The following is a 19,644-nucleotide window of genomic DNA, read 5'->3' on the forward strand; positions in this document are numbered from 1 at the left end:
CTTGCTCCCAAATCTATTGGCAACAATGCCCACAGGACTGGTATGGCTAATCCCTTTCGAGTAGTGTGTGCCTAGTCAATCTACGATGGAAAGATCGTTTTGGGGTTATATAGAAACAGAAAATGCTACATAAATTTGGAGATGATATTCAAAATCAGCTTTACCATGCCACTCTCTCGAATTCATTCCCAACCCCTGCTTCGGAACACGGCAGCCTAATTTAGTTTTTCCTCAATAACCCCCGAAGGACTGTATTGCGTTGACTGGAAATGATGAGTCAATGAATCTGGTGGAATATTTTATGAACCCGAGCAAACCAAGAGAACTGTCACAATCTGTCATGATTCTTCTTCCATTCTCTCGTATTTTGGCCTTGTCATCATGTGCAGCCTTCGCTTACACTCGTTTGACAACCAATAGAAGGGTGCAATGGCCCGCCTCGTCGAGAACTAGCCTCGTTTAGGCAAGCTTTTTCTTACGCCATGATGCAGTATGCTTATTCTAGGGCCCCAATCTAATGTTGAAGTGTGGTCCATAAGCATGCACGTAAACGCTGAGATGAACCCCTCGTTCATAACTACCCCCTCTGCCGAAATTCTTTTTCTTTTTTTTTTTTTCAATTTACCTATCTTACAATTTACTAAAGATAAAAGTCACAAGTTTAAAAATGTCCACTAACGGTATAAGAACTGCGTCATCTGTGGAAGGTAAATCTTCCATCAGGGTTATAGTCTCCATGCTTCCTGCGGTCTTGGATTCACAACCAAATAGAGGGTCTATCATCGCCAGACGATCGGGAAAACCAGTTTCCTGTCAATTACGCCTACGACTACTTAAACGAAGGAATGAGCTACCTCTCGCTGCCCGCTTTAAACCTCAATGATCACTTGCGCTCAGGAAAGCTCTTACGAATGAGTGGCCAGGATTATCAAGAAGACATTCACCGAAGCGACCACGCAATTGATATTTTTCCCATCAAGGCAGGCCTTCCATGGGCATCTGGGATTCAAACATGTCGCCAAAGCAAATACTGGCAAATGATTATTGATACAACGGAAGTGTTCCTAGCGCATCTCGCCGCTGATGAGTCCGTCCGGCAGATCTTCAAATCAGGACAGTCAATCGCCGAAATTGCGCGTAAAGAACTTAACACCCGGATGGAAGAGGGCTGGACCAAGTTTACAGCATATATGTTTGCGGATGGGGATAGACAACGCACGCGGCTCCTAGCAGTGGTCAATGTCTTTATCTTTGTTTTTGACGGTAACATCCCTCTGCTGAATTTACCCGCAGCTATCCAACGAGTCAAATACTGCTAAACCGTATCAGCTGATTCTATGTAACCCACTAGACTTCTGGGAGATTCATGGAGCCGACTCGGTAGGCTGATCCACAATAAGAATACTGTGTCAGAAGAAAAGTCTCTAATTACGACATGCTATAATCTAGTTCACGAGTGTGAAAGATGACTTTATAGCTCGCATGCAGCCAGGATTTATAGCTACCGGCAAACATACGTCTACTTTCCAGTCAATGATTGATGAAACGATGTCGGAGATTAGGGAGATCGACGCTGCTGCTGGTAACAAAGTCGGCCAGGAGATGATCGAACAAATGGTAGAATTCTTTCCGAGGCCACCCCCGCCAAAGGAATATAAGAACATGGAAGATTTCCTGCTATACCGGCATGTGGACGCTGGGCTCCCGTAAGTATTCCCCTGGTTCAACAAATATATTCTTCCTATAAACCGACCTAAGTTGGACGGATCTAGGTAGCTAATGCCGCTACAGATATGTTTTGGGCTGCGCCAGATTTAGTCTCAATTGCCCCATTGATCTCAAGAGTCCTCGCCTGGAGAGATACATCCAGTTGGTATAGGATCATGTTTCTGTTGCAAATGATTTGGGATCATGGAAGAAGGAGAAACAGGCCTTTGATTCAGGAAAGGTTTTATATCTGATCAATGCGGTTGATGTGATGAACAAGCTGGTTTCCCGGCACACGACCCGGGCAGCTGTCGCTATGACACAGGCTCTTCTACTACACATCGAGACTGAAATTGACGCTGAAATTGAGCGGCTGATCTCTGAAAATGCCCTAACAGCAGACGAGTGGCGCTTCATTGATGGTACCTTACGTACGATCAGTGGAAATATTCTTTGCTCCATAGTCATGTCTCGATACGGGGGAGAGGGGTCCAGGCTTACCTAATGTAGGTACTTATTCTTCGCTCATTGAAGGTCCTGCAGACAGGAGTACCCAACCAGAAGTCCAGCATACTGTAATAAAAGGCTGATATATATTTTGACAAAAGTAGTGTTCAGTATTGCGTCTGTTTATAATCTTGTCCTCGGCAGTTTTGCCGCTCAAGCTGCCCAGAAAGTATACCAAGTGCCTACACTCTTTGAAGTTCCTCGATCTGAAATATCAATATGATTGGTCAAACTACTTATTTACTGTAGTTATTGTTACGCTTTCTCTAGCTTGGAGTGCCGTAACTGCATAGGAACTTTGACTTACGGATAACATTGCCCGTCCATATTGGTTATTTCAGGGAAAGGCTTGCAATCTAGGATCTACTGCGACAAGTTATTCTCTTACAATAGTCCACTCCACGGATTTTTGGCTATCGAAAGGTCGGACCTCCATAGTTCGGCTTTCTGGCCACTCTATTCGTGTGCTGCTACATCAGAGTGTAGAAGCATATTGGCCCGTTGGTTGCTCATTCCTACTTCGGAAGTTTCCTTCATATAGGTAACTAGTTTCTTTTGCAAAAAACATTGCTATTTCCTACAGCTATCACATTTACCTGGCTAAGTAAAACTAGAGGGATCTGCAGGGTTGAGTTCACATAGCCTGCTGTCCTTTAGTAGCTATTCATGTAATCCATAACCCTGATTATGAGAAACAGATGTATTGCAGTAATAGAGATTTATAAAGAGTGACTCTACTCTGACAAACAGTAGCAGCAGTATAGTTGAAGGAAACAAGTTGATTGATTCACTCAGTAAGCACCCCTGTGTAGAAGCCGGGTCGTGCTTTCCCATTCTATCTTTGACGTTGAGGTCAAATGAGACATCTTAACATTACTGCTTCGCAAGTACAATGGCTCCAGGCAAAGGAGTACCTTGGAAGTTCGGTCCCAGAAGATTTGACTATACCAAATTTAGTCAGCAACCTCTAGTTAACGAAGTTATCCCACTTTGGGAGTGATGAGTAAACATACCGACATGAAGCACCCTTTGTCAGATGAGCGATATGTTGCATCACCACATGCCGGTTTGGAGGCACATAGATCCGCGCATGCCTTCGCATCAGCCAAAGTAGCGGTACCAACTGAGAAGAGTGTTAGCACCTAGGAGCTTATATATACAGGGAAGATAACGTGCCATCTGGATTTAGATTGGTTGTCACATCGCAGTAGACTTTGTACGTGAAGCCATTCTTGACATAAACCTTCCCGTTATCAGCTGGGCAAGTCGGATTATCGGTAGTGGGAGTTCCCGGGGCACAGGCTGCGGGTTGATAGACAGTTCCGATAGGACAGCAGCCCGATTGGCCAGTTGTTATGTCAGTATAGCGGTTCCCTATAGTTTATGTCAGTTTATCTTAAGTTGGGGATACCAAGACGACGGATGTGAATGCTACCCACCGACACAAGAGGGACAGTAGCTCTGATCAGTGGAGAGACCAGGGCCAGTGGCGGCAAGGCTCACAGACACCAGAGCAGCCAGAGCAATAGCAATAAGGTATTTCATAGTGGCTTGATAATGCTGACTTGGTAGAGTAACGGTGTTTACAACCTTAAGGAGAATAGTAAGGAGTCTCCCAACATGGGAGCCTATTTATATATAAAGCAATCAGACTTAGGACAGCTATATACTCTTAGAAGGACATGCCTCGTCTGCGGTGTAACCGCGGGGCTGTAGCGACTATGCATGATCATTGCATCGAGCTTTATTAGATATGTCATTTCCCCAAGGTAAAACCAGCCACAGGACATTGATGAACTGCAACCTAGGCGCCGTATAGTATTAGAGAGGTCAAACAGTAAGTCATGCGTAGTAGTGCGCAAAGGGGTTAATCAATACAGCTGTGTAAGAAGTTATCACCTAAGCGGAAATTTCCTTCTTTAGCCCCAGAGATTTAGCCACAGAGAAGCTTAGATCTTAACACAGACAAGAGAACAGATCACGCTGTCGCAACTCATAGGTACATTGGGGTTTTGCTAGGGGCTAGGATGCTGTATAAACATCGTTTCAGCACCAGTTCCTGAATTCCTACTCCGGTCCTGTAATGTAAATGTAATGTGTGCCACAAGCGGCTCCACAATATAGCGGGTGATCTACAGCGGAGTCACTGTGCATGCTAGGGAAAATAATCAACCCAAAATCGTGACATAGGCGGGCTAGATCGTGGGAAAGCAGTCACATGCCCGGTGCGCTGGTGAAACATGAACATTCTCCAGTACATTTACAGCAAGGTCACTGCCTGTGTACACTATGGAAGGCCCGCATATAACTAACCCATTGCGGTGAATCAACGATATTGATTGGGGGGAGTAGTCACATGCCCTAAGCGCTGAGAACTGTGCCAGAAACGTACTCGTTTTTAGTGAAACGAAAAACGATATAGCACAGACTCTATGTGGCTTAAAATGGCATAAGATGGCTAAGAGGATGCCGAAGACGCTGAAGTGAAAGAGGTCGCTCGGAAGGACATTTACAGGATCCTTGCAAAATGTGAGATCGACCCAAACAATGCGGACGCAGAATAGCCTAGCTAGACTTAGAAGAGTCTTTCGGGGCTGAACCAACAAAAGGACGTTTAAGCTGGGGGTAGACAAATTTGTAAGATACCGTAAGCAGCCCGTAGTACATTTTTCTTTTGGGCCGATCGCATCAATTCACCATGCGAGAGAGGCATCAAAGCTCTGGATCGAGGTCTACTACAATCATCAGGACAGAAAACCGGATCAGCGAACAGCCCACATCGAGTATGTCGATGGTCTTGTGTGGGTGGGATTCCCATCTTCCTAGGAACCGGATCGACACGAGTCAACACACTTAAACTTATGCGCAGCACGGGATAAGCCAGACCCCTCTGAATAAAATAAACCCACTTCAATATTATCACTTTGAGAGCCTAGTGCTGCCGACAGTCCCAAGTGCACGATTGGGCAATACGAGACCGCCTTTTATCGTTCCTACTGTATGGTGAGACTTGCGCATGATATTCCAGCCCAAATGGCAATTTTGTTTTTTGTGGTCCGCAGCTTTGGGATTGCCTCCAAGTTCCTAGGAAACTAGGAAACTGCTAGATCGCTGGGTCACGTGCATTCATAATACCTAGCATCCCCCAGACTTTTCATCAAATTCACCAGAAATTATTTCACCTACTCACTGAGCAGAGGTCACTGAGCAGAGGTTCGAGCAAGGGTTGGCAGGTGGAGTCGGTAGTTGCCTTCTTTAGGGGTCTCCCACTGTTCAATGCCAAAAATCCCTTTTGTTGATTATGCAGCGCCCAGGCTCCCTTTCTGAAAACCCAACATGATCCAGACCATGGTAATGAGCAAATCACAGACTACCTTGCAAATGGCTAAAATTGCTAAATGTAGTAAGCGTTCCATCGTGAACATCAGCATCAACCTCCGCTAGTTCGGAAATGTCAGAGCAACCCCAACTCGAGTCGGTTGACGACGACGACGAAGTGTGACACCTCTCATATTAGAAGCCTTGTGTGGTCATCTCCTCGAACAGCCTAGACGCTATATGGTCGAAATGGTAGTCATTTGTGGGATAAGTCCCGTGTCTAGGTCACAAATTCGAGCCTGAAACGGGCTCTTGCTTCGGTGGATTGGTCGAAGAAGGTAACTCGACAGAGAGCAAAGGAACAAAATGCGGATCTAGGAGACTTCTATATAACAGCCTATCAAAATTGCAGTCGCATCACTTAGTCTAAGTGGATGAGTCTAGATACGATAAACGGATTGGGTTCAGACGGACAGGTTGGTCTCCTTTAGGTACGGCACCATTTCAAGACATCGGTGATGTTCTGTATGTTCCACTTGATCAAAACCGTGCCGATTAGGACGGTGCCGATGATTATTACTCCTTTAGTTCATTCTTGTGGGAAATAGCATACCTATAGACATATCATGGATGAAAAGGGCGAGGACTATATCACATGATCGAGTGAGGCTACTGTAGAATGCTCGGAACGCATGTTTACCCCGCACTGCGTTCCTCCTGGATCTTTAAAGCAAAACAGTCCATCGTAGTGGTGATGGAATCCGCTTCATCCTTTGGCAATCTGAATTCTGGGCTGCAGATCGGACATAACTATGGCTCGATAGACGCCCATTTCAGTCTTCAGACGGGTAGGCTATCAGAGTTTCAGTGGTTTTAATGAGCGTGATGTTAACTGGGCTCAGACCTCTTGGACAAGTTGCCCGTTGCAAGCGGAGCGGCCTTTAATTCATATGTGGATCAACACGAAGATGAATGCCTCCCTGGCACGAGAATTGAGCTTCTCGAAGAAATTGCACAATGGGCCGTGTCACCACACGGAAAGTGTATCTTTTGGTTAAACGGTATGGCGGGGACAGGAAAGTCAACCATCTCCCGGACAGTCGCAAGGTCTCTCCAGCGCAAATTTACCACTGTGAGCTTCTTCTTCAAAAGAGACGAGAGGGATCGAGGAAATGCTATCAGACTTTTCCCGACGATTGCCCGCCAACTAGGGCTTAGCATACCCGTTCTGGCACCCATGATCAGACACGCCATCTCTCAAGATCCCGATATTGCGGCACGGTCACTAGCGGAACAGTTTACAAGATTAATCATTCGACCATTCTTTGATTTAGAACAAGCTGCAGAACAAGCCACTCTACCGATCCCGGCGGTGATTCTTGTCATTGACGCACTGGACGAATGTGAAACGGATAATGATATACGGGCCATACTCCAGGTACTCCCGCAAGTACAAGACTTGAACGCCGTCCGCATACGAGTTTTTCTGACAAGTCGGCCCGAATTACCGATCCGTCTGGGGTTTTCAAAGATTGCAGATCATCAATATCAAAATTTGGCCTTGCATGAAATCCCCGAGACAATGACAACACGCGATATATCCTTGTTTTTGAGAGATAGATTCACCAAGATCCGAGAAATAAAAGACGTCCCCGATGACTGGCCGGGAGGCGGTGATATTCAAGTCCTAATTACGATGTCAAGCCCACTATTCATCTCCGCGGCTACCGTTTGCCGTTTTATTGAAGCGAACTTGGACCCCGTGGAATGTCTCGCTGATCTTCTCGAGGACCAAGCCAAGTACGCGACAAAAATGGACAAGACGTACCTACCGGTTCTTTTGCGACTCAGTAATGAGGATGGTGAAGAACAACGATTACGGTTTTTCCACCAAATCGTTGGTGTCATTGTCCTTCTTGCTGAACCATTGTCAATTAATGCGCTCTCAAGATTTCTTGATGTTCAAGCACGGGTGGTTGGCAATTTATTGGATTCATTTCAATCGGTTCTCAGCTTACCTAGTGACCGCAATCTACCGGTTAGAATCCTGCATCTATCATTTCGTGATTTTCTAGTTCAAACGAAGAGCAAATTCTCCGTCGATGTGAGCAATACGCACAAGCGCATTACTATGTATTGCCTAACCACTATGCGAACACATCTCAAGAGAAACATTTGCAATCTACGAAGTTATGGAACAGAAAGAACAGAGATTACTGCTGCGTCAATACATCAGCATTTACCGCAAGAGTTGCAATATTCCTGTCGGTATTGGGGAGATCATCTGACTCAGTGCAAACACCCTTTTATGGAGGCAGCGAATGCTTTGTTATTTCTCAAAGAGCATTTTCTGCACTGGGTGGAAGCAATGAATATCTTGGGATTCGGATCAGAGGTTGTGAGAGCAATCAATTTATTACAAGCCAACATTCCAGTGAGCTTTTGACCTCGTTTCAAGGAATCACACACTAATTTAAGAAAGCGCGGTGACAATGACGACTTTTCCGAGTTCTTGCATGACGCAAAGCGATTCATACTCAAGCATAGACAGATTGCCGATATCGCACCTCTTCAAATTTACTGCTCGGGCCTTGTGTTCACACCTGAGAGGACGATCATCCGAAGGCAGTTTCACAAAGAGCTTCCTGTATGGGCAGATCAATTACCCAAACTGGAACAGTATTGGAGTGCAGACCTGCAGACTCTTGAGGGACATTCCGAGCGGATTGAGTCTCTCGCGCTATCTCCTGACGGCCACACACTGGCATCGGGGTCCTTTGAAGATACTATCCGGCTCTGGGATACCTCCACAGGAACCCTTCTGCAAATCATCGAAGGCGGGCCGCAGTCGATGACCTTTTCCCCTAATGGTCGGCTTCTAGCATGTGGCTTCAGAAATGGGACTATCCGGCTCTTGGATACTGCGACGAGCGCCTTGCAGAACACTCTCAACTGTGACCCGTTATTCTCTGCTAGTTCGTTGGCTTTCCACCCTGATGGCCAACTACTAGCGTGCAATAGCGGGCGTGCTGTCTGGCTTTGGGATGCCAACACATGGACGCTCAAGCGGACTCTGAAGGGCCATTCGGATTGGGTGCAGACGGTTGCGTTCTCTCCCGATGGCCAACGGCTAGCATCTGGCTCCAGTGATTCTTCCATTCGGCTTTGGAATACATCCACGTGGACTTTGACACAAATTCTCCAGGGCCACTCCGATTGGGTTACTTCTCTGGCTTTCTCTCCTGACGGCCGACTCCTCGCGTCTAGTTGCCTGGACAACAAGGTCAACCTGTGGGATATTCCTAGCATGGCTGTGCAACGAACCCTTGACAGTGTTTCCGAAACCGTCTGCTCCGTAGTTTTCTCTCCCGACGGTCTACTGGTTTGTGGCTATGAGTATGGGGCTATCAGGTTCTGGAATCCAGCCACAGGCGCTCTACAACAGACACTCAACGGGCACACAGGACAAGTTGATGCCCTGGTCTTTGCACTTGACGACCGAATATTTGCGTCTGGTTCCCATGATACGACCGTCCGACTCTGGGATACTAGTACTATAGATGCTCGCAAGCAGAATTTCGAACATTCAAACAGAGTTCGCTTAGTGACCTCCTCACCTGGCGGAGGCCTGCTCGCATCTGTCTCTGGCCGGACTGTTGGGCTGTGGAACACGGCTACGGGGGATCTAGAGAAAACCCTTAGTGGCCATCCAGGTAGGATTGAATCCGTGGTATTTTCTCCTGATACACAGGTTCTAGCGTCCTGCTGTGATCGGCGGTCCATTTGGCTTTGGGATATATCCACCGGGGCTCCGCAACATACTTTTGAGAGTAGCGGCATCTCAATTGCTTTCTCCTATGACGGACAACTCTTAGCTTTTCGTACCTGGGGCGGCCCTGTCCAAGTCCGGGACACCGCTACCGGGGCCTTGCAACGGACCCTTGCGACACGATTGGGGGGGCCCGTCACATTCTCTCCTGACGGCCAGATATTAGCATTTGCCTCCCAGAACCAATCCGTTGAGCTCTGGGATATCTCTACGTGGAGTCTGCGCCACTCTCTCCCACAGACTCGAATAGAATTCTCTATGGTAGTGTTCTCGCCGGATAGCCATCTACTAGCAGTCAGCACAACCAACCATTGCGTCCAACTTTGGAACACTGCTACTGGAGCTCTAGAGAAGACTATGCAAAGCCATTTAGGTTATATCACCTCAATGGCATTATCGCCAGACAATCAACTGCTAGCGTCGACTTGTAGTGATCACGCCCTCAGAATCTGGAACGTCACTACGAGTACTTTGCAGCAAGTTATCGAGGTTGATCCAGCAACCACCGACTTGCATTTCTCCCTCGATAGCTCATGCCTTACCTCTAGTCTTGGAATTCTCAAAATCCAGCCAGAGACTCAGACCAGCTGGTTTCCTGTCACTCATGCTCAATCACCGGGTGCTGGTTTCAAGATGCTAGTGCATGATGGCCGATGGATACTCCTTCATGGTGAAAGAGTCCTGTGGCTTCCCCCTGAGTATCGTCCCACTTGCTCAGCAGTGAGCGGAAGTACTTTGGCTCTTGGGCATGCCTCGGGGCTGGTTTCCTTCATTTCATTCTTGCTGGACTAAGGATTAAACTTACACCAATATCACTTTGACACATTCCACAGGACTGAGACAGTACATATCTCATGGACAATAAGATGACAGCGGTGTAAGATAGTGACAGGGTTGAACGGGCTGTAAAGGGATTGTTTGCTGCACAATCGAGCTGCCAGTAAAGGAACAGCCCGCACAAACTCTCAAACAATTGCTTTTCCTTACCTGCTTCTTCTCATTCGGGTTTAAGCAGAAAGAGTCTTATTTCAGTAGTTCTGGAAATCGGTGTTACCCCTCATACTCTTTCACTGTTTCTCAACCCCAAATTCCAAGAAAGCTACTTGAAGAATAATCAAAATAATATCCCCTGTCTAGGCCTTATACGCTAAAATACTGGATTATTGTATTAGTCTGGCTTGTATTCATTACTTACTAACTGTTTAATAAATTCGTCCTCCTTAAGTATATAGTATATTATCCCTCTGCTTCAATCATAACCTATCCACACTTAGGTATACTCACAGAGAGCCTTTGTATGATGTTAGTATCTAAGTCTACAGAGAAGCCCCCCAGCCTTGAGAATCCGCCAAGGTATCACTTCGCTCTGCCATGTCCGTGTCCAAGTGTTTGGGGTATAGTTTTTCTTCAGAATAGGAACTCCACCGCCGACCGCCAAGGCACGAACAGATTGTTCCATGGGAGAACAATCGGTGGGCCGAGTGGGGTTTGTCCTATTTTCTCCACTGTCCTTTAACGGACCAGCCTGGCTTCGGTGGATTTTTCCTCGTGGCCAGTGAAATCAAGCCTTCTTTGGACTGAGAAATCACTCCACTGGCTAAGTAGCTTGATATTGTTCTCGATTGATATCTGGTCACTCAAGCCATACAGCGCAGCCGCCACCTCAGATGCATGACACTTCCCTCACAAAGGGGCTTTCCAGCGACCATGCGGACTGGAGGAATACCCCTGTTATCTCGGAGCAATTTTGATATTGTTCTGTCAAGAACAATGTCAAGAACAATATCAAGGCCCACCGCAGGCATCGGGAAACTTAACCTTCGGGCGACGCGCAGTCATTCAAAAATTAGATGTCCCACAAACCGCCGGTCTCACTATTACCCCACTCTTGCCTTTGAAAGAATCCCTGCCTACTGGAGGAAGCAAACCGGTTCACGGTGTAGACAACAATATCAAGAGAACGCCACCAGGGGTAATCCGCGATTCTCGTTTCTGCCCAGAAAGGCGTCGTACCTTGCACTGAAGGCTCTATTCGACTTGAATCTCTCTTCTCATTGTTCTTTTCATTCTCTCCTTGTCCTTTTCATATCGCATGGACGAGCCTTGCCAAAACCTGGGAGATTCTGATGCACCCAGGCGACTTCTTGAATATAAATACCTTCCTCTGCACCGGCCAGAGGACCTTTTCTTTCCCACCATCCGTCTCGATCAATACTCTCAACTCAATCTCTCTTACAAACCTTTCGCTTTTCCAAGCACCAATCATTCGCAATGGCTCCCGTCCAGAACTCCGCTGTCGTCAATGGTACACGCCTCCCCCAAAACATTCTCTCTACACGGCGATTCCTCGCCTCTGTACTAATATCTGCTCTTCTCCAGCTGCCCCCGGTGGTGGTTGCGTTGTCATGTAAGGTCCTTACATGACCGCCCCGAATCGCCTACCTCGCGCTCCACCATGCTGCCCTGACCGGATCGCTGTCTGGGCCTGGCCGACAAGAAGATGCACAATATGTTTGCAGCCTACGCGCCAGAACCTTCCAAAACCCCATTGACTTACAAAAAAATCTCTCTCAAATACTTGACCAACACGATTTCCTTTCCGTCTCGTCCGTCCAATTCATTCCTTCCGCGACGAGGATTGGTGTTCCGCGCTCTCCTGGGCATATTCCTCTTCCATCATTTTCTCGCCTGTCCGCCTGTCGGAGATATCTTTCTCCACCTGTTTGGAAGATATGGATGACCTTGGTGGACTGTCATTGCTCTGGTAGACTCGGGTCCTGTTTCTCGCTGCATCTTTCGTGGACCCAGGGACCATGAAGGTGATATGTAGAAAGAGAGGGTGCAGTGTTGCGACTCCTCCTTTCAGCTGCGATTTTGAGAGAGCACAAAATTGACTAAAAACCTGTTGGGGACTGTTTCGTGGGGGGGACGGGGTGTGAGTTGATGGTCTTGTTGTCTGGAGCGCGGGGTGTGTCTGTGATTCGTGATATTTTATTACCTAGTTTTCAGTGTTGGTCATGAGCGGCTGATAGGAATGCAATCTCTGCCTCTCGAAGATCTCCCTTTTCCCACTAAATCAGTGTGTAGCTTGGGTTGGAGTCGGCTGTCTCGGTTCTGCATATTGTAGTGAGATGGGATGGAATAAAATTCCATTGGATGTCGAAAGCAAACAACCTAATTTTAATGCCTCTTGAGACAAACTTCAGTCATGTCTACCGCCCCTTGGTTAGGTCCATAAGATATTGATTCATGAACAATGGCATGCATATGTAGTAATTCGACGGACCAGCCCCGAATATAAATGAGTCGGATCTACATACAAAACACACGGCCGGGCACCCACGATCCTACTTAGTTCAACCCCAAGGCCTCCGTCTTCTTTCGAATCGCCGAAACCAGAGCCTCGTCTTCATCCGAGTACTCCTTCAAATCAGCGTCGTCGGTTCCAAAGTGTTCACTCATAACATCCTCGATCTGATCCAGTGTGAGCCCGATCAGTCCCACAGACCTGGCAAGCCCAACCTGGCACATCTCCTCACCGACGGCAGTTTCGATCAGACCATCGCCACCCTTTGCCGTGAGATCACCCTCGAAAGCACGGAAGAGTTGTCGGAGCGGTGTGAGAACTTTGCTGCGGAAGTACTTGACCGTCTTCTCAAGGCACAGACGGTCGCGGAGACCGCTGGATGAGAGGAGGAGGTAGTAGAGGTTGAGCGCGGAGTGTAGAGATGCGCCCTCGGTTTGCGCAAGTCGAGTCCAGCTCTCAACAAGCCTTTTGGTCGAGCTATCGACGTCTATCGGGCGCAGAAGGAGCGGGAAGATAGACCAAAACCAGAGAGGATCGTGAAAGACGTCCTCAGATGGCTCAGATGGCTCAGATGGCTTGGTATTGACAATCTCGTCTTTCAGCCAGGAGATGGCACTATCCCGGGTAGATAGTAGACGGTCGCTCTCCAAGATGGCGTAGATAACCTTGAATCGCGTGGTGGGCGAGGGATGACTGTGCACAATGGTAGCGGGGATCTGCCGGACGATGCCGTGGCTCTGGTGCGCTGTGCATGCAGCCAAGATGAGTACGAAGTCCTTGAACTCGGTTTCACTTGAGGGTGCAGGAATGGGCTGCTGCAGAGCATGGACGGTCAAGGCCAGCAGCGAATCTAGAAGGGCGTGAGGCTGTCCAAAAGCAACCTCGTCCAGATTGCTGCTATCCCCAAGGAAGTGTGAAAAAATTCGGGCCAGGTCTGGGAAGACCGGCAAGGATGGCGCTGGGTGCGTGGATGATGCGAAGAGTGTGGGCCCGGCAGCTCGGGCGGCGAGAAGCAAGAGAGAGCCATGTCGCTCGAGCGGGATTTCGTCAACTGTCTTGGGAGGGTCGTCGAAGTCTAGTGGAGGTGGCTGGCTTCCAGGCGATCGGGAGATGATGGACAAGAGGTCGTTGCTGTCAATACCAACATCTCGTGAAAGAGCCTAGTGGAAGATACCGATCAGTATAACCTACTAATCATGGAAGTCCTGGGGCTGAGCACATACCACAATCTTTCCCATGATCATATCCCGCTCTTTCAGCTCTTTCATGCTCGCATATGCATCCGTCTGCGATTGCTCTGGCAGCCGTAGATTGGGATGCAGCTTCTCCTGCATACGAACCGTCCACGACATTCCCGGATCCATTGGACTAGAGAAGTCCAGAAGATATAGCTTGAGCAGCTCGAGCAGACCGAATTGGATGAATTTGCGGACCAGTTGCGTCTCGTTGTCCTTGGCTAGCGACGGCGACTGCACCTCGGCCTCTGGATCAGGCGCCGATGCCTGTGAGACCCGTAGGACGCTCGACTCGCTGGGTGCACGTGGTGCTGGAGCTGGTCGCTTGTTGGGAGATAGGTCACGGAGGAATTCAAGGAGGGCCAGAGTGGTTTCATCGCAAATCATCGTCTCGTACGCTTCGAGGGCTGCCTTGAGCGAGGTTGCGATGAAGCGACTGGGCAGCTTCGCCTGGAGCCGCTGATGAAGAATGGAGAGCATTGCCAAGAGGCAGTTAAACTGCAGGATGTGTGGGGGCAGAGGCTTGCCCGCAGCATTGGCATCCTCCTCCTCCTCCTCCTCCTCCTCCTCCTCCTCCTCCTCCTCCTCCGCCTCTCCCTCGTCGTCATCCTCATTCTCCGGCTGCAAATGTTCGAGGGCCTCAGAGACACGGAGAATGACTTCGCGAGGATTTCCTAGGCGGGCCACATCTTGCAGACACTCGGTGGATGCAGGAACCATGGGCAGGAGCAACTTCACCAGGTCCCAGCCGATATTAGTGGTGAGCTTCTCATCTTGCAGGAGGCGGTGCAGCAGCGGAAGGCGTGCGGGGGTCAACTGGTATTCCAGAAGGGTGAGGTAGGTGAGGTAGTCGGTGGCCGGAGGCAAGGCCTGGACGAGCGGGTCGTCGTCCATGGTGAGTCGGGAGTTGCTTGGAGGGTGTTAGTTTACGGATGGTTGAGGCCAAATGCGGCGCGGGGAAAAGGCACGCGGTGACATCACCGAGTCGGCCAGTCAGCCACCGCCGGGTGGCTGGTGGAAGAACAATGGAACGGACCGCCCTGGGACAGGGGAACGATATGTCATAATTCATCGTCTATGGAATATAAGGATGAATGATTGCTGCTGCAAAACTCAGCAGTGATCTCCAGTGACCGCCAGTGACAATGAGAATTGATTTCTTTTTGTAATACACTTCAATGATATAGCGGCACTCTCATAATTCCGCATACCCGAGTCGCCAACTAGTCCACCCTGGTACCTGGCGCGTCGATCCACTTGGAACAGCCTTACGGGCCGAACTTCCGATGTATACAGCGCATTCCCAGCCGAACTCATTTGGGGCCCTGTCATGTGAATCACATAGTCTCATAGACCAGCATGCCACGGAGGAATCCACTGAGCCTTTTGACGAGTTCCAAGGCATGGATCTCCGTTAGGGGGGCCGGTCCGGGCTGATGCTCCCTCCGTAAGTAAAGTTGAACAGTTGAGTAAATTCAATGCCGATAAATCCGATTCCAACCTTCATATCTTTTTTTCTCCCGAACTTTCTCCTCTTCCCTCCTCTACTCCCCCCGGTTCGATCTCTCTACGAGTCCTTGATATCGTTCTCTTGTTCTCCAATCTCTAACTTCATCATATCCCCGGTGTGACCCCATTGCCTCGATCGCGAACTCGCCGACCTGTGCAATTCCGACTGCATCCGCAAGCCCGGCGCAGGGAGCTTTCAGCCTAGGTTAAACCCTGACAACCATCCCCTGCGCCATTTCCCCCTGACAAGCTCAGACGAAGCGTGCAAAAGAATACGGAAAGAAGCCACAAAATCAGCCTTTGTGACTATTCCCTCTTCTCCACGCTATTTTGTCTCGTCCTCTCGAACGCGTTCGGCGAAACCGTCGCAACTCGCCCTGCCCAGGATGACGACCGAGATGCAGTCCCTCTATACGCCTAACACCTCGGCGCACATGTCTCATACATCCGCCGCGGTGGACGGGCTCGTCAGCAAGTACTCGTCGACTGTGAATGCAAATACCGCCGCAGCGTTCCGCTCCCAGAGGGCTCGCGTCCCCTTCGAGTGCTTCCTCGACCGCGTCCGTCTCGAGTACTACCGCTACGAAGTCACCTTCGGTCTCTACGTGATGACCCCCAGCGAGAAGCTCGTGGCCAATACCTTCGTTTTCGTGGTCCTGACCCTCCTGCTGTGGGCGCTGCTGCTTTACTTCCCGTCGCTGCTGTACCACAAGCTCAGTCGCCTTGTATGGTTGCTGACTGGTCACAGCAACCGGGAGGTGGGCACAGCACTGGGCATCCTGGATAATTATGGCAATCCGATCTCCACCACGTCCATCGCAGAGCACGCTGTCCCTTCATAAAGGCCTATCGGCGCCTTCATATCTTGTTTGGAGCATGCGCCTCCCTAGAAGGGGATCATCACACCCCATTCAACTCTCCCACTGCCTTCACTTTCCGCCTGGGGTACTTCTTCGAGGAAGGAAACCACGTTCGTGACGTTAACTACAGCGGCTCATTTTCGCATACGCCTGCAGGCATCATACAGTTCGATGCTTCTTCTCTTGGGGATTTGTTTGTCTTGGTCGGTTACATTTGTTTTGTCTCCGCTCCTCTGTGTTGTTTTTTTTTTTTTTGGCGTATTCATCCTTGCGACACGACACGACATTCTCACCCTATGGATCTTAATGATGCGCGCCGGGCAGCTCTTTTCGCAGAGAGTCGCACGGTCGACGACACGAACACGAGCACCACGAACCGACACTCGGCCTGGAGCATTTGGCTACCAGCGCAGCAGACTTGGGGACGAGGTTACTCGTGGATCTTATTGCTACCCACTATAATACTTTATATCCAATTTGTTTAACAGCAATTCTTCCAGGGTCCTCTAGACCTCCCTTTTTCCGGCCCGACCGTACTAGTATCTGCCTAAGGTGCCTGCCCGCTTGGCTTCTTCTTCTATTTTGGTGCTTGTTCCTCCCCACCTTGTGTTCTTTAAGTAGGACTAGTCTGGTTTAACTATGCTTTGCCTTGCGATCACAATTCATGAAGCTACCAAATAAACACTGAAACGGCCATGCCATGTTCCAAATTAAGGTTTTTTATAACAGGGGCCCCGGTAGAATTCCAATCTATAGGATTATGTAATGATGCCGGGTGGAAGGGTCCAGAAGAAAACAAAGCATGAAGTTCCCGCAGAAATACCCAATAATGCGACCAGATCAAAAGCCTTGAGGACTGCTACATCCTTTGTCATGTATTCCGTACATGTTGTACAGATGCTCAGCGTGTCGCGTGGTCAGGCTGCTGCGCATTCGATAGCGCAGGCTTGGCACAAAGGCTGAGGGAGTGCGTGCGTCGTGTAAACAGACACAAACGTGGCTGTGATCAAATAAGAAATTTAATAGACTCGAGCCTGGATCAAAATTGCCTAAATGACACGCACTCCACCCTACCAGCCTCACCAGCGGGGGCAGGCTGCCCAGCCAAGCGCCGCGCGGCTGTGTTGATTTTGTGACGACGATCGGCCCCAAAAATAGTTTCGCCAAGTAATGTGACTGCCTACCTTGCCTTTTCTTTCTTCTTTTTGTTGACAAACACGGCCTTCTACTTCCCCGGAGTAGTTTCTATCGACATCAATCACCGCCCTTCTTTCACTTACAGGGTTTCTCCCTTTCGCGCTTTTGCATTTTCCCCACTAGCATTGAAGCTGAACCACTTTCACGACCCTCCCGACAGACTCTGATCGTCCCCCCCGTCTTCGATCCCGCAACCTCGGCTGGCACCCATCATGGCCGCCAACGAATACTACCATGCGAATATCCCCAACCCGCCCAGTTACGATCAAGTTACGACAGGGCACGCACCCCAGCTTAACGCAAACAACCCTGGGTACGGCTTCGAAAGCCACAGCCCCGTGAGCCAGATCAGCCATCACGATAACCCGGCCGCCCCCTATCACAACCACCAGAGCCAACAGTCACTCCAATCGGACAATGGAGCATACGCAACCGCCGGGCGGCTCACGGACGGCGACCACTATGCAGAGAATATCCCGCTGAAGGCGCAGACGCAATTTAGCAATAACCCGGAATGGATGCACCAGCCTACACAATACCCCCCGCCCTCGCCAGGGGCGCTGGAGGATCGAGGGCGTGGAGGGAGTCGGACAAAGAAGGGCTTCTTCCGCAAGAAGCCGGCGTGGGTGACGTGGACTTTGACATTGGCCCAGATCATTGTGTTTATCGTGGAATTGGTGAAGAGTGGTCAGTATTCGCAACATCGCGCACCCCGGCCTTAACTGCGCGGTCTCCGCCGCGAGGGGTCAGGCTAACTTGTCGTTTCTAGGCACACTGACTGGATCGCCGATCGAGACCAAGCCCTCCTTCAACCCCATGATCGGCCCATCACCATACATCCAAATCTACATGGGTGCTCGCTACGACCCATGCATGAAGAACATCCCGGGCATCCAGAACTCCAGCGTGGAGATCAGTTGGCCCTGCCCTAACACCACCTCGAACACATATGACTGCACGCTGTCGGACTTGTGTGCTTTTGGCGGCGTACCGAATCCCAAGGTCGGTGGCTCGCTGGATGACAAACCTGCGCCAAACCAGTGGTACCGCTTCATCATCCCCATCTTCTTGCACGGCGGATTCATTCACATCGGCTTCAACCTACTCGTGCAACTGACCATGGGAGCGGATATGGAGCGTATGATCGGCATGTGGCGGTATACCCTGACCTACTTCGCCAGCGGCATCTTCGGGTATGTCTTTGGAGGAAACTACGCGGCGCAACTGCAGCCAAGTACAGGGTGTTCGGGCGCACTCTTTGGCATCATGGCCCTCGTCCTGCTGGACCTGCTTTATGATTGGCCTCAGCGCGAGTCTCCGTGGGTAGAATTGATCATCATGGTCCTGGGAGTTGCCGTTTCGTTTGTCCTCGGCCTGCTCCCGGGTTTGGACAACTTCTCCCACATTGGCGGATTCATCATGGGGCTGGCTATGGGGTTGTCTCTTCTGCGCTCCCCGAATGCCCTGCGAGAGCAGATTGGTCTCGCTCGCCAGCCTTACGTCGCCATGAGTGGCGGCGCTGGTGTCGACCCGGCCGACAAGCGGAAGACCACCTCAATGATGGACTTCTTTAAGAACAAGGGCAATATGGTATCGTCTTCCGGCGGGAAGGACGAATCTAACGGCCCGCTCCAATTCTTCAAGGGCCGCAAGCCTCTGTGGTGGTGCTGGTGGCTGGTGCGCGTGGGCGCACTGGTCGCGGTCCTGATTGGATTTATCATGTTGATTATTGATTTCTACAGATACCCATCGTCAAATTGCTCGTGGTGCTACCGCTTGAGTTGTCTGGTGAGTAAATCTGCTTCCTATTCCGCTTATTTACGGAGAAATGTCTGCTAATGAATCGATATCTAGCCCGTTAATGGCTGGTGCAAGCAGGACACATTGGAGTCTTCGGAGTCTTCGTCTACCACCACTACCACCTAGTGGTATGTCCATCCAATTTTTTTCATATTTTATTCAGTCCCGAGTCTCCGGCATTGATTCGGGGGCTCCATGGGGGGATATGGAATATTTGTAAATAGAGCGCTATAATTGCGTACGGTGTACACACCCACAAATACCCCTCAAAGCAATTTAAATCTCATAGATAATACTGTAAATCCAGTCTCCGGTTGAACGGTCTGAGCCTCGTCTACGTATAGTACAGTAGTTCACCCACAAGAGCCTCGTGTA

The 19,644-nt window shown here is 49.6% G+C and overlaps 5 protein-coding genes across 5 annotated transcripts; 4 read left to right on the forward strand and 1 right to left on the reverse strand.

Annotated features, from left to right (window-relative positions):
• Positions 1–845: 845 nt before the first annotated feature.
• N7482_006661 (uncharacterized protein) lies at positions 846–1,776 on the forward strand (the record flags this gene model as incomplete). The annotated part of the gene is made up of 4 exons (XM_056688786.1): positions 846–1,263; positions 1,352–1,380; positions 1,450–1,706; positions 1,773–1,776. The coding sequence occupies 4 exons, from the start codon at positions 846–848 to the stop codon at positions 1,774–1,776; spliced, it is 708 nt and encodes a 235-aa protein (XP_056541215.1).
• A 4,510-nt stretch (positions 1,777–6,286) lies between these two features.
• Positions 6,287–10,153, forward strand: N7482_006662 (uncharacterized protein; the record flags this gene model as incomplete). The annotated part of the gene is made up of 3 exons (XM_056688787.1): positions 6,287–6,380; positions 6,435–7,636; positions 8,015–10,153. 3 exons carry the CDS (start codon positions 6,287–6,289, stop codon positions 10,151–10,153), a joined length of 3,435 nt encoding a protein of 1,144 aa, XP_056541216.1.
• A 2,559-nt stretch (positions 10,154–12,712) lies between these two features.
• N7482_006663 (uncharacterized protein) lies at positions 12,713–14,797 on the reverse strand (the record flags this gene model as incomplete). Its single annotated transcript, XM_056688788.1, has 2 exons — positions 12,713–13,828; positions 13,892–14,797. The coding sequence occupies 2 exons, from the start codon at positions 14,795–14,797 to the stop codon at positions 12,713–12,715; spliced, it is 2,022 nt and encodes a 673-aa protein (XP_056541217.1).
• A 1,001-nt stretch (positions 14,798–15,798) lies between these two features.
• On the forward strand, positions 15,799–16,254 carry N7482_006664 (serine palmitoyltransferase small subunit family protein; the record flags this gene model as incomplete). The annotated part of the gene is made up of 1 exon (XM_056688789.1): positions 15,799–16,254. The coding sequence occupies one exon, from the start codon at positions 15,799–15,801 to the stop codon at positions 16,252–16,254; it is 456 nt and encodes a 151-aa protein (XP_056541218.1).
• A 1,427-nt stretch (positions 16,255–17,681) lies between these two features.
• Positions 17,682–19,395, forward strand: N7482_006665 (rhomboid family membrane protein; the record flags this gene model as incomplete). Its single annotated transcript, XM_056688790.1, has 3 exons — positions 17,682–18,156; positions 18,239–19,257; positions 19,324–19,395. The coding sequence occupies 3 exons, from the start codon at positions 17,682–17,684 to the stop codon at positions 19,393–19,395; spliced, it is 1,566 nt and encodes a 521-aa protein (XP_056541219.1).
• Between the last annotated feature and the right edge of the window lie 249 nt (positions 19,396–19,644).

Source organism: Penicillium canariense (genome assembly GCF_028826845.1).
Source record: "Penicillium canariense strain IBT 26290 chromosome Unknown utg000004l_segment0_segment0, whole genome shotgun sequence".
Lineage (NCBI taxonomy): Eukaryota > Fungi > Ascomycota > Eurotiomycetes > Eurotiales > Aspergillaceae > Penicillium > Penicillium canariense.